The sequence below is a fragment of the Phycodurus eques genome, chromosome 3 (assembly GCF_024500275.1).
Source record: "Phycodurus eques isolate BA_2022a chromosome 3, UOR_Pequ_1.1, whole genome shotgun sequence".
NCBI classification, from domain to species: Eukaryota; Metazoa; Chordata; class Actinopteri; order Syngnathiformes; family Syngnathidae; genus Phycodurus; species Phycodurus eques.
The window spans coordinates 32,912,867-32,926,418 of record NC_084527.1 but is presented as its reverse complement, the minus strand read 5'-3'; the positions used below and the strand labels follow the sequence as shown (position 1 = coordinate 32,926,418).

At 46.9% G+C, this 13,552-nt stretch overlaps 1 protein-coding gene across 12 annotated transcripts in view; it reads right to left on the bottom strand.

The window, feature by feature from the left end:
* pdzd2 (PDZ domain containing 2) overlaps window positions 1-13,552 on the bottom strand; it is a 136,255-nt gene that overhangs the window by 84,828 nt on the left and 37,875 nt on the right. For 11 of the 12 annotated variants that reach the window (XR_009768352.1, XR_009768351.1, XM_061673119.1 and 8 more), the window contains 3 exons: window positions 10,846-10,991; window positions 5,990-6,122; window positions 4,813-4,866 (listed from right to left, as the gene is read on the bottom strand). Coding sequence is in view for 10 of the 12 variants with exons in the window: in XM_061673119.1 (XP_061529103.1) it covers window positions 4,813-4,866; window positions 5,990-6,122; window positions 10,846-10,991 (333 nt within the window). In the remaining 2 variants the exon portion in view is untranslated. The remainder of the gene's footprint in view (window positions 1-4,812; window positions 4,867-5,989; window positions 6,123-10,845; window positions 10,992-13,552) is intronic. The other variant, XM_061673123.1, reaches the window with a different exon arrangement.

Below are 13,552 nucleotides of genomic sequence, written 5' to 3'. Positions count from 1 at the left end.
CCCGGCCTGGGCACAGCCCGAAAGGGTAACGTTGGATCCCCCTTCCCGTGGGCTCACCACCTGTCAGGTGCAGTGCGAGCTGGGCGGTGGCCGAAGGTGGGGACCTTGGCGATCCTGAACCCCGGCTACAGAAGCTGGTTCTAGGGACGTGGAATGTCACCTCTCTGGCAGGGAAGGAGCCCGAACTGGTGTGTGAGGTCGAGAAGTTCTGACTAGATATAGTCGGACTCGCCTCCACACACAGCTTGGGCTCTGGTAACAGTCCTTTGAGAGGGGTTGGACTCTCTTCCACTCTGGAGTTGCCCACGGTGAGAGGCGCCGAGCAGGTGTGGGTATACTTATTGCTCCCCAGCTCGGCTCCTGTACGTTGGGGTTCACCCCGGTGGACGAGAGGGTAGCCTCGCTCCGCCTTCGGGTGGGGGTACGGGTCCTGACTGTTGTTTGTGCCTATGCACCAAACAGCAGTTCAGAGTACCCACCCTTTTTGGAGTCCTTGGAAGGGGTGCTGGAGAGCACTCCCGCTGGGCACTCCATCGTTCTGCTGGGGGACTTCAATGCTCACGTGGGCAATGACAGTGAGACCTGGAAGGGCGCGATTGGGAGGAACGCCCCCCGAGATCAGAACCTGAGGGGTGTTCTGTTATTGGACTTCTGTGCTCATCACGGATTGTCCATAACAAACACCATGTTCAAGCATAAGGGTGTCCACACGTGCACTTAGCACCAGGACACCCTAAGTCGCAGTTCGATGATCGACTTTGTGGTCGTGTCAACGGACTTGCGGCCGCATGTCTTGGACACTCGGGTAAAGAGAGGGGCGCAGCTGTCAACTGATCACCACCTGGTGGTGAGTTGGCTCCGATGGTGGGGGAAGATGCCGGTCCGACATGGCAGGCCCAAACATATTGTGAGGGTCTGCTGGGAACGTCTGGCGGAATCCCCTGTCAGAAGGAGTTTCAACTCCCACCTCCGACAGAACGTTGCTCATGTTCCGAGGGAGGCGGGGGACATCAAGTCCAAGTGGACCATGTTCCGCGCCTCCATTGCTGAGGCGGCCGACCGGAGCTGTGGCCGTAAGGTGGTTGGTGCCTGTCGTGGCGGCAATCCCCGAACCTATTGGTGGACACCAATGGTGAGGGATGCCGTCAAACTGAAGAAGGAGCCTATCGGGCCTTTTTGGCCTGTGGGACTCCTGAGGCAGCTGATGGCTACCGGCTGGTCAAGCGGAATGCAGCTTTGGTGGTCACTGAAGCAAAAACTCGGCATGGGAGGAGTTCGGTGAGGCCATGGAGAAAGACTTCCGGACGGCTTCGAGGAAATTCTGGTCCACCAACCGGCGTCTCAGGAGGGGGAAGCAGTGCACCACCAACACTGTGTATTGTGGGGATGGGGCTCTGCTGACGTTGTGAGCCGGTGGGGAGAATACTTCGAAGACCTCCTCAATTCTACCGACACGCCTTCCCATGAGGGAGCAGAGTCTGGGTTCTCTGAGGTTGGCTCTCCTATCTCTGGGGTTGAGGTCACTAAGGTGGTTAAAAAGCTCCTCGGTGGCAAGGCCCCAGGGGTGGATGAGATTCGCCCGGAGTTCCTCAAGGCTCTGGATGTTGTAGGACTGTCCTGGTTGACACGCCTCTGCAACATCGCGTGGACATCGGGGACAGTGCCTCTGGATTGGCAGACTGGGGTGGTGGTCCTCCTTTTTAAGAAAGGGGACCAGAGGGTGTGTTCCAACTACAGGGGGATCACACTCCTCAGCCTCCCTGGTAAAGTCTATTCAGGGGTGCTGGAGAGGAGGGTCCGTCGGGAAGTCGAATCTCAGATTCAGGAGGAGCAGTGTGGTTTTCGTCCTGGCCGTGGAACAGTGGACCAGCTCTACACCCTTGGCAGGGTCCTCGAGGGTGCATGGGAGTTCACCCAACCAGTCTACATGTGTTTTGTGGACTTGGAGAAGGCGTTCGATCGTGTCCCTCGGGGGGTCCTGTGGGGGGTGCTTCGGGAGTATGGGGTACTGAACCCCCTGATACGGGCTGTTCGGTCCCCGTACGATCGGAGTTAGAGTTTGGTCCGCATATCCGGCAGTAAGTCGGAATCGTTTCCGGTGAGGGTTGGACTCCGCCAAGGCTGCTCTTTGTCACCGATTCTGTTCATAAGTTTTATGGACAGAATTTTTAGGCGCAGCCGAGGCGTAGAGGGGGTCCGGTTTGGTGGCCTCAGTATTGCATCTCTGCTTTTTGCTGATGATGTGGTTCTGTTGGCTTCATCAAGCCGTGAGCTCCAACTCTCACTGGAGCAGTTCGCAGCCAAGTGTGAAGCGGCTGGGATGAGAATCAGCACCTGCAAATCTCAGACCATGGTCCTCAGTCGGAAAAGGGTGGCAAGCCCTCTCCAGGTCGGGGATGAGATCCTGCCCCAAGTGGAGGAGTTCAAGTATCTTGGGGTCTTGTTCACGAGTGAGGAAAGAATGGAACGGGAGATCAACAGGCGGATCGGTGCAGCGTCTGCAGTGATGCGGACTTTGTATCGATCCGTTGTGGTGAAGAAGGAGGTAACCCGAAAGGCGAAGCTCACGATTTACCGGTCGATCTACGTTCCTACCCTCACCTATGGTCACGAGCTGTGGGTCGGGACCGACAGAAGAAGATCCAGGATACAAGCAGCCGAAATGAATTTCCTCCGCAGGGTGTCCAGGCTCTCCCTTAGAGATAGGGTGAGAAGCTCGGTCATCCGGGAGGGGCTCAGAGTAGAGCCGCTGCTCCTTCACATTGAGAGGAGCCAGATGAGGTGGCTGGGGCATCTGATTTCGGATGCCTCCCGGACGCCTCCCTGGTGAGGTGTTCCGGGCACGTCCCACCGGGAGGAGACCACGGGGACGACCCAGGACACGGCTGGAGAGACTACATCCTTCGGCTGGCCTGGGAACGCCTTGGGATCCCCCCGGAAGAGCTGAATGAAGTGGCTGGGGAGAGGGAAGTCTGGGCGTCCCTGCTAAAGCTACTGCCCCCGCGACCCGACCTCGGATAAGTGGTAGAAAATGGATGGATGGATAATTACGATACATTTGGACAAGTCACAACAACAACTTTTAAAGAAGGCGTGACCTGGTGAGTGACATCACGAACATGGCCAGCTTGTCTCTGACATACAGTATAATGTCTCGTCGGTTTTGACTCTCTTACTGGTTTTCAGCTTCAAGAGTTGCCAGTCACAAGTGGAAGAGTGGCACCAGATTGACAGCCTGGGCATTCTGGATGTGCTAGAGTGACTAACACTCAGGTTGAGCTTCAACAACTCTAGGTTGAGAAACTGGATGCCATCCAACAGCAAAAGGTAACCAGGCTGGTGACCAGCATTAGGAGGAAGTGCCAAGCTGTTGTGGCTACATATGATTCTTTCAAATGATGAGGTCCCTGACGGTGTAAAAACGAAGTATCAAATGGCAAGTATGTCGTCCCCCCCCCCCCATATTCCCAAGGGAGAGTGCAATCATCCAAGCCACCAAATTCAAAATAAGAGAGGAGAATATTGCAGAGGATTTTGGCATTATTTTTAGAGCGCTATTCACGTTTCGTGTGTGGCTCATTATAAGGAAGCATGATCCTTAACTCATTCACTGCCAGCCTTTCCAGTTAACATGGATATTTGACTTGTAAAGCCGTCAATGGCAGTGAATATGTTAAATTGTACAGGGTGGGGCAGAAAGGACAGTTTGAAAAAAATAAACTCACTCAATAATAAACGGTAGCTGCAAACAAACTTTATTGACATCAATGTGTTCATATTGAAAAAGCATTTTACACAATCAAGAGTGGAAAACAACATCCATCATGTGGTGTCCAATTTAATTGATGTATTTCTGAAGGCGTTCATGGAAGGTGACTTCTGTTGATTTAGTCTGTGGTCTTTGGTCTTGTTTGATCTATGTTACTGTGACCTTCATTCATTCATCTACCGTTCCGCTTATCCTCACTAGGGTCGCGGGCGTGCTGGGGCCTATCCCAGCAATCTTCGGGCGAGAGGCGGGGTACACACTGAACTGGTCGCCAGCCAATCACAGGGCACATAGAAACAAACAACCATTCGCACTCACATTCACACCTACAGTATTCAATTAACCTACCCTGCATGTCTTTGGGATGCGGGAGGAAACCGGAGTACCCGGAGAAAACCCACCCAGGCACCGCGAGAACATGCAAACTCCACATAGGCAGGGCCGGGTTTTGAACCCCTGTCCCCAGAACTGTGAGGCAGATGAGCTAAACCAGTCAGTCATCATGCCGCCATTACTGTGACCTCCGAGTGTTAAATTGAGATGCTAAATAACTTCTTTGTGCCTGAATTGCGATGAAGACACGTGAAGTTTCACCAGGATGGGGCAACAGCCCACACAGCCAGAGCATCAATCGTCGTTCTTAGTCCTTTTTTCGGTGACCACTTCATTTCCAGCTTTGCTGGCACTCCTTGGCCCCCTCTGTCCCTTGATTTGTTCATGTATGATTATTTTTTTGTGGGGACACCTCAAGGCTTGGTTGTATGTGTATTGACCGCGTACACTGGACAAGTTGATAGAAGCTATTCACGTGGAAGCCACACAAATCAACAGAGCAATGTTGGAGAAAGCGGAAGCCAACTACCATCAACCCCTTCCGAAATACATCAGTGAAAACGGACACCTCATAATTAATGTTGTTTTCCACACTTCATTGTGTCAAATGCTATTTTAATATGAACACATTGATGCAAATATCAATGTCACTTGGATTATGCAGTGTTACATCCAGTGTAAGGCAGCCAAAATGAGTCGGAGATGCTGACCAGATCTGGCAAACTGGTGGATGGGTGGTGTTGGAAACCTACATCAGATTCCCCCTGTGTGGAAAAGCACAAGGATTTAATGTATGTAGGATATCAGTGGGACTGTGCATAAAGGACAGGGGGCAGGGCCGCATCAGATCAGGAGAGTAGGGATTTAATTGAACTAGTCTAGTGAGTGTTGGAGATAAAATGGTGTGAAAAAAAATATACCACAGTAATAGTGACCAAAAATTATAACAATGTTGAATAAGTAAATTTAAAAACATTAAAGTACAGATACACGCACTGGAAGCATTGCTATAGATGTTATTTTGAAAACTAAAAATTATGAAATCAGAAACCCTCTGTACTTTCTGAACATTAGAAATTGTAAATGGTGGCAACCAAAAGGAATTTTCATAAAATGTACTTAAAAAGGACTAAGTAATTATAACTTAGGAACTCTTATATCTGTCAGACAACCACTGATGCAAACAAAGGTGGTCAAGTTCTCATACCTCTGTATTTGAGTTCTGACAATAAAATCCTATGCTATCCTATATAGTGGGAGGAATCCCTGAGCGAAGTGTGTCACAAAGTGGTTAAAATAGTTTAATGCTTTATCTCCACAATTTAGGACTACATAGTTCTTAGTGTTTACACATTTTCAGCAATTATCATCAAACATGTATATCCATCCATCTACTTCATGTACCGCTTATCTTCACTAAGGTCACGGAGCTTAACCTAGCTATCTTCGGGCGAGAGGCGGGGTACACCCTGAACTGGGCGCCAGCCAATCGCAGGGCATATATAAACAAACAACCATTCGCACTTACATTCACATCTACGGGCAATTTAGAGTCTTCAATCAACCTACCACGTATGTTTTTGGGATGTGGGAAGAAACCGGGGTACCCGGAGAAAACCCACACAGCTACAGGGAGAACATGCAAACTCCACACAGGCGGGGTCGGGATTTGAACCCCGGTCCTCAGAACTGTGTGGCAGATGTGCTAACCAGTCGCCCACCGTGCCACCTCAAACATGTATAATCTATCTATAAACAATCTCTGAATTCACTTTCCAAGGTCTGGGGGTTTGTACTGCCATCTTAATCAACCAAGGTGGTGAGGAAGGACAAGGCAATACAGTAAATGATCATATTGAATTTCCTTCTTGATTAAGTGTGTGTTACCCTGCTGGCAATGACGAGCTGGACTAGACCTGAAGCAGAGCGGAGGATAGAAACAGCCTCTTGATGGGTAAGACCCACTAGCGACTGACCATTTATCATCAGCAACTCATCACCAGCTTGAAGACGGCCATCCCTGTAACACAACACAAGTGTAAATGTATGAAAACTCTGCTTGTTACAAATAACACACAAGAAACAATAGTTCTATAATAACAATAATGATAATAATAATAATATAATAACGTCACGGTGGGCGACTGGTTTGAAGGTCTGCCTCACAGTTCTGAGGTCTGGGGTTCAATCCCCGGCCCCGCCTGTGTGGAGTTTGCATGTTCTCCCAGTGCCTGCGTGGGTTTTCTCCGGACACTCCGGTTTCCTCCCACATCCCAAAAAACCTGCGTGGTAGGTTAATTGACAACTTTAAATTGCCCGTAGGTGTGAATGTGAGTGCGAATGGTTGTTAGTTTGTATGTGCCCTGCGATTGGCTGGCAACCAGTTCAGGGTGTGCCACGCCTCCTGCCCGATGATAGCTGGGATAGGTTCAAGCAGGCCCACGACCCTAGTGAGGAGAAGCGGCTCAAAAAATGGATGCATGGATGGATGGATAATAATAATAACAATAATAATAATAATAGCTTGGAGGTGGGGCTCAAAGGCGAGCGCCTGGTGGCCGGGCCTGCGCCCATGCGGCCCGGCCAGGCACAGCCCGAAAGGGTAACGTGGGTCTCAATTTACCGGTCGATCTACGTTCCTCCCCTCACCTACGGTCACGACCCACAGCTCGTGGGTCAAGATCGCAGATACAAGCTGCCGAAATGAGTTTCCTCCACAGGGTGTCCGGGCTCTCCCTTAGAGATAGGGTGAGAAGCTCGGTCATCCAGGAGGGGCTCAGAGTAGAGCCGCTGCTCCTCCACATTGAGATGAGCCAGATGAGGTGGCTGGGGCATCTAATTAGGATGCCTCCCAGACGCCTCCCTGGTGAGGTGTTCCGGGCACATCCCACCGGGAGGAGACCCCGGGGACGACCCAGGGCACGTTGGAGAGACTATGTCTCTCAGTTGGCCTTGGAACGCCACGGGATTCCCCCGGAATAGCTGGAGGAAGTGGCTGGGGAGAGGGAGGTCTGCGCCTCCCTACTAAAGCTACTGCCCCCGCGACCCGACCTCGGTTAAGCAGAAGAAAATGGATGGATAGATGGATAATAATAATAATATTAATAAATTTATTTTAAAGAGCACTTTTAAAGGGTACTCAAAGACGCTTTAATAAAATAAAACACGCTCGGATAAATAAAAAATAAGACAAAGACAGGATTTACACATTAAAAGCAGTTTGGAATAGGTGGGTTTTCAGTTGGGATTTGAAGGTGTAGCGATCTGAACAGTCGGGTAGCGGTTTTGGGAGTGGATTCCACGGGGTGGGAGTAAAGATGGCGAAGGCTCTGTCCCTCCAGGTTCGATGCTTTGTCCGGTGACGCGGAGAGAGAAGGCTATTGTCGGAGGAGCAGAGGCTATTGGGAGGGCGTGTAGTGGTGGAGGAGGTCGGAAAGGTAAGAGGGGCTTGATTATGGAGGGCTTTGTGAGTGAGTAGGACGACTTTGTACTAGATGGGTTGTGGAATGGGGAGCCAGCGGAGTTTCTGAAGGACTGGGGTGATGTGGTCTCATGAGTGGGTGTGAGTGAGCAAAAGCGGACAGCTGAGTTCTGGATATACTTATGTTTGGTGAGAAGTTTGGTGGATGAGCCAAAGAGGATGCTGTTCAGTCGTCAAGTCTTGATGTGATAAAAGCATGGATCAGAGTTTCAGCTGCGGTGAAAGGAAAGTGATGGGCGGAGAAGGGGAAATATTCTTGAGTTGGAAGAAAACAGTTTTTGTGATGATGTTGATGTGGGTCTCAAAGGTGAGGTAGGTGTCGAAGACTACTCCTAGGTGTTGTGGATGTGAGGGGAGGGAACCACTGTGGTGTTGTCAACAGAGCGGCAGAAGTTACTGGTGTGTTTGGGGAGGGATTTGGGACCAATGATTAACATTTCGGATTTATTGCAGTTGAGTTGAAGAAAATTGGCTTACATCAAGGATCTGATGTCAGTGAGGCAGTTGGTTAGAGTGGAGTTGGTTGAGAAGGTTATGGATTTGGTGGAGATGTCCAACCCCAATTCCAATGAAGTTGGGATGTTGTATTTAACATAAATAAAAACAGAATACAATGATTTGCAAATCATGTTCGACCTACATTTAATTGAATACATTCCAAAGACAAGATATTTAATGTTAAAACTAATAACCTCGATTGTTTTTAGCAAATAATCATTAACTTAGAATTTTATGACAGTCTTTGATGATGCTCAATGGGATAGGGTCCATTGTGCAGAAGGAGGTCTTAATATTGGACATAAGTTTGGAGAGATCTGTGGAGGTATTAGAGGAAGATTCGAGGCTGTTGGTGGGGGGAAGTGGGTCAAGATTAAGGGAGGGCGGGGCACAGGCCCTGACGGAGGTGCTGATGTTGTTGTAGATGGTTTTTTTTTCTGAAGGTAGGAGATGGAGTTACATTTTTCATTTGTGAAGGAGTTGGATGTGTGGTCACTGGGTTTGAGTAGTTTATTTATTGTGAACAAGAGAGCCTTGGGGTTGTTGGAGCTGTACTGATGGGAGTAGTAGGTGGACCGGGAATCATTGATAGCATCTTTGTATTGATGAAGGGAGTCAGTGTAGGCTTGGAGGTGGATGGTTAGGCCGTTTTTCATGTGCAGTCTTTCAAGCTGTTGTTTGTGGGATTTCATTTTATGTAGTTCAGGTGTGTAATAGGGAGCGGAGTTAGTGAATGATACTGTCCTGATTCGAAGAGGAGCCAATTGGTTAAGGCAGAAGGAAAGAGTGTTGTTGTTGTGGTTGACCAGGTAAGTAGGATTATTTGACAGATGAGGCAGGGAAATAAACAGGTGGGTGGTGATTTGGGCAGAAAGCACTGTAGATGGGATGGATTTCAGGTTTCTAAATGTTGTCGCACGTTTTTCTTTGGAAAGGGGGTAGTGTTGATGTCGATGAGGATTGTTAGGTGGTCGGAGATGGGGAGACTGATGCTGGTCAGTTGTTTAATGGTGGGACAAGTGGAACAGACCAGACCCTGAACGAGTTGCCAGCCAATCGCAGGGCACACATAAACAAACAACCATTCGCACACTCACGTCCACACCTACAGGCAATTTGAGTCTTCAATCAACCTACCACGCATGTTTTTGGGATGTGGGAGGAAACCGGACTGCCCGGAGAAAACCCACGCAGGCACGGGGAGGACATGCAAACTCCACACAGGCGGGGCTAGGGATTGAACTCCAGTCCTGAGAACTGTGAGGCAGACCCTCTAACAAGTCATCCACCGTGCCCAGGCAAGACTTTAAACTATTAAAAATAAATAACACCTTTTTGCGGAATGGCGGTAGCCAAAACGCGTATGTATCATATTTGACTTCTTTTTGTCAGTAGCAGAGGTGGGTAGCATTGTGGGAAAAGTACTGTTACTTAAGAGTAAAGACTCAAGTAAATGTAAAAAGTAGTCATCCAAATAATTACTTGAGTAAGAGTACATTCAGTGTAAAGTATTGAGTGAAAAAAACATTAAAGTACTGAGTAATTGGTGATTAACTTCTGATTTATTTGTTTTTGAATGTCTAATAGACAAAAACATAAAATAGCAATATGCAAATTCCGATATTGCCTAACAATATCACTTTAACTTAAATCGAATGAATTCAATCTTTTTTTTTAAATGACAAAAACTAAGGCAAATTTAGCCACAATAAAGTCTTACATTAACTTTCTTTATGCTTGTGAAACAGCACCATAGGTTCACCAGGCAGAGATTAAACCACGAACAAGGCAGTAGAGCTGTTCATTTTGAAAGTCTTTACACTTTTCGATTTAAAAATGCTTCTTTGCTTCTTTAATCACCATTCTTAACCTTGCTCTTCCGCTTTTGTCTGCCTTTACCTTACCATGCTATTTGTTGTAATTTCTGTATGCTTTAAATATTGTTTTTAAAGGGGTTGTAGCACTTTGAGACTTCTTTTAAATGTAAAGTGCATTATAAAACTTCCATCCATCCATTTTATTTTACCGCTTATAACTAGGGTCACGGGCTGCTGGAGCCTATCCCAGCTATCTTCGGGCGGGAGGCGGGGTACACACTGAACCGGTCGGTCGCCAGCCAATTGCAGGGCACATAGAAACAAACAACCATTCGCACTCACATTCACACCTACGGCATTTTAGAGTCTTCAATCAACGTGCCACACATGTTTTTGGGATGTGGGAGGAAACCGGAGTGCCCGGAGAAAACCCACCCAGGCACGGGGAGAACATGCAAACTCCACACAATCTGTGAGGCAGATGTGCTAACCAGTCGGCCACCGTGCCGGCTCATTCTAAAACGTATTATTATTATAATTATTATTATTATTACTAGTCGTAGTAGTAGTAGTTGTAGTATTGTCAGTAAGGTATGCATAGATTGATTGTAATGGAGTAAAAGTAGCATTTTATTCACAAAAATACTCAAGTAAACAGTAAATAGTATGTTGGATTAAAATTACTCTGACAGGCAGAATTAATCTAAAAAGGCAGAATTTACTGTCCTTAACAGCATAAATGTAACACCTTACTATCCATCTCTGGCCTGTAGTCTGTCCTATTTTAAAGTATACACTTATCACGTTCAAAGAACTTCTTTTGATTTAAGAGTGATTAGATTTTCAAATGTTGTTTTTATAATTACAAAGAAAATGAAATGTAACAAATTCTCGCGAGAAAAATGCCCAAGAAAACTCACTCGAGACTAGGCAATGGAAAGCCAAACCTGTGAATTGTTCCTCCCTCCTCAATACGAGCTATGTTAATACCATGTTGAGAGCGCTTGGAACCACGCCCCCCAGTAATCTGTATGCCCAAACCCTCTTGAGCTTTCACCAGGTGGATTTTCCAGATGTGGCAGCCCTCTCTCAGCTATAAGAAAGGACAAAAACAAAAACATACAATATGTAAACATTGTTTGTTGTTACAAAGTACAATTGATTTCTCAAAAAAACAAAAGCAAACAAACAAAAAAACTGAATCTTAAATGAGCATTAAAAACCTAAGTTTTGGGGATTTTCACAGGTGTCTTGTAAAATAAGCAAGTTTTGAGGTGGCGATGAGGAGAGTCATGAGTGCAGGTGATTAATTGCAGGCAGTCAAAAAGTTTTAATTCATGTTACTGATGAGATGCGGTCATTTGTTAGGTCTGAAAGTAGTAAGCCTTATGAAATGGAGCGGACCAGCAAAGGTGTGGGTTTAAGATAGGACATGGAGGCAAAGCAACGGTATTCGGTTAAGAAGAGTAATGTTATCTGAATGCAAAGCTGACATAGTAACATCGGGAAATAACCTCACTTTTTCCCAATCTTTCCAGGTTTTGCCAGGCACACAGATCCAGCGGTTTTGATCCGTAGCGACAGGACAAGTTCACCTGCCTCAAACATACTGAGGAATGTATGCTTTATACAGTAATATTTGCCAAATGCACTGTGGCCACACGCAGTAGTCACATGCTGTTGTTAGACAGCCGGCCACAAACTACAGGCTGAATTCCTTAAAGCGTCATGAGATGAGGGCTATCCGTAAATCGGCAAAAGAAATGGGGGAAAAAAATCATTAAAGGTAGCAAATGGAAACACTTTGCATGTTAAAAACAACAACTAATCCCCGTTTTCAAAAAGAATATTAAATGTGTGAATACTTTTTAGGCATAACACTGCCACATGTATTCTTTAAGAATCAAATAATCTGCAAGCCATTTATAAAAAATTGGAAGGAAGAGGAATATGTAACACTATTACGAAAAGTTTTTCCTTGTGGAAACCTCACAATGCTTTGTTTCTAGTCATTAGCATTTGACTGTTTAGAACAGGCATTCGAAAAAGATTTGGGGGCAGGGACCCCTTACAGTGGAGGTATGTTTTTCCAAGGACCCCCTCGTAATTACAACACCAATTAAACATCTCTTTTCAAGGAAAAAAAACCCGGGCGAACAGATAAAATCATTAGACGTTACACCGATTTTATCGGCCTGATCGGTATCGACCGATAATTAGCATTTTATGCTGATCGGCGTTAATGTCATTATTCACCGATCCGATCAATAACCTCATTGATCGGCTCCGTAAAAGACATTGACTCCGCGTCGCCATCGTGAACAGTATATTTGAATCCAATAGCTAGTTTATTTTTAGCCTTGTCGCATGTCTTTTGACGTAGTACTGTAAACATCGGACAGCCACTAAAGTTATTTTAAAAAATTAAACAAAATGTCGGCGGTGTGGAACAGACAACATACATGTCTGAGACAGACAACACCTAATGCCCAGCTGGATCAGACTAAAAGACAAATTTGCTCTTTCACGATTGCACTGTCAGACTACTGCAATCAAATCTTGTATTCCGATACCACCGCATCCCGTTTTTTACAATCATTGGCTTTATCTGGTCCACTCAAATGCGACCGGATGCACTCGTTACCGTGGCAACGACAACAAGAGTGGATCGCGCCGACTGTATTCTAAGGACAACATTGGGAAAAAGGTGTGTTGGTCGTCACCGGTGCTCAGGACAGGAGAGGACGTTCGTTAAGGCTTGCTTGAGGTATGTTCACGTACTTTTAATACGATACGGCTCGCAAGCAGGTAACAAAAACGTTATGTAGCCTATCAAGCTCATGCTAACGCTAACGTTTGTACGTAAACATGCCGCTGTTCTGTCAAATCATGCTGTAAAGGTTCGGTTTGGGTGAAGTAATTTAATTACAATGAAGTAATTTAATTACAGTAAGTTATCACCCAAGTCTGCCTCACAGTTCTGGGGACCGGAACCTTATCGGTTATCGCCTCCATCACGGTCCCCATTATAGGCGCAGATTTTCTGTGTGCTCATGGACAACTTGTTGATATTGCTAACCGCCGTTTGATTGATGCTGTGTATTTCGCTACTTTCCGTGTGAAACTGGGGGACTTGGGACGTTAACACGCTAATTATTTATCATCAGGTGACGTTTTTCAGTGTTTGCTGGCAGATTTTCCGTCGCTAACGACTCCCGCTTTTCCACTACCGATACGAAGCACGGGGTGGAGCATTTCATTCCCTCTGTAGGCCCGCCAGTTTGTGCCTGTGCGCGACGTCTCAACGCGGCCAAATTGGCCATTGCTAAGGAGGAGTTCACTACTATGGAGCGCTTGGGCATTGTGCGGCGTTCTAAGAGCCTGTGAGCCTCGCCTTTGCACATGGTCCCAAAGGTGGACGGTTCCTCGTGGTCACTTTCGTCGGTTGAACAATGTTACTGCGACTGACCGCTACCCAATTCCTCACGTCCAGGATTTTTCCACGTTTGGCGGGCGCTGCCATTTTTTCAAATGTGGACCTGGGCCACGGTTATCACCAGGTCCCTATGCACGCGGAGCATGTGCCCAAAATTGCGGTAATAACCCAGTTCGGGCTGTTTGAATTTCTTCACATGCCTTTTGGCCTGAAGGGAG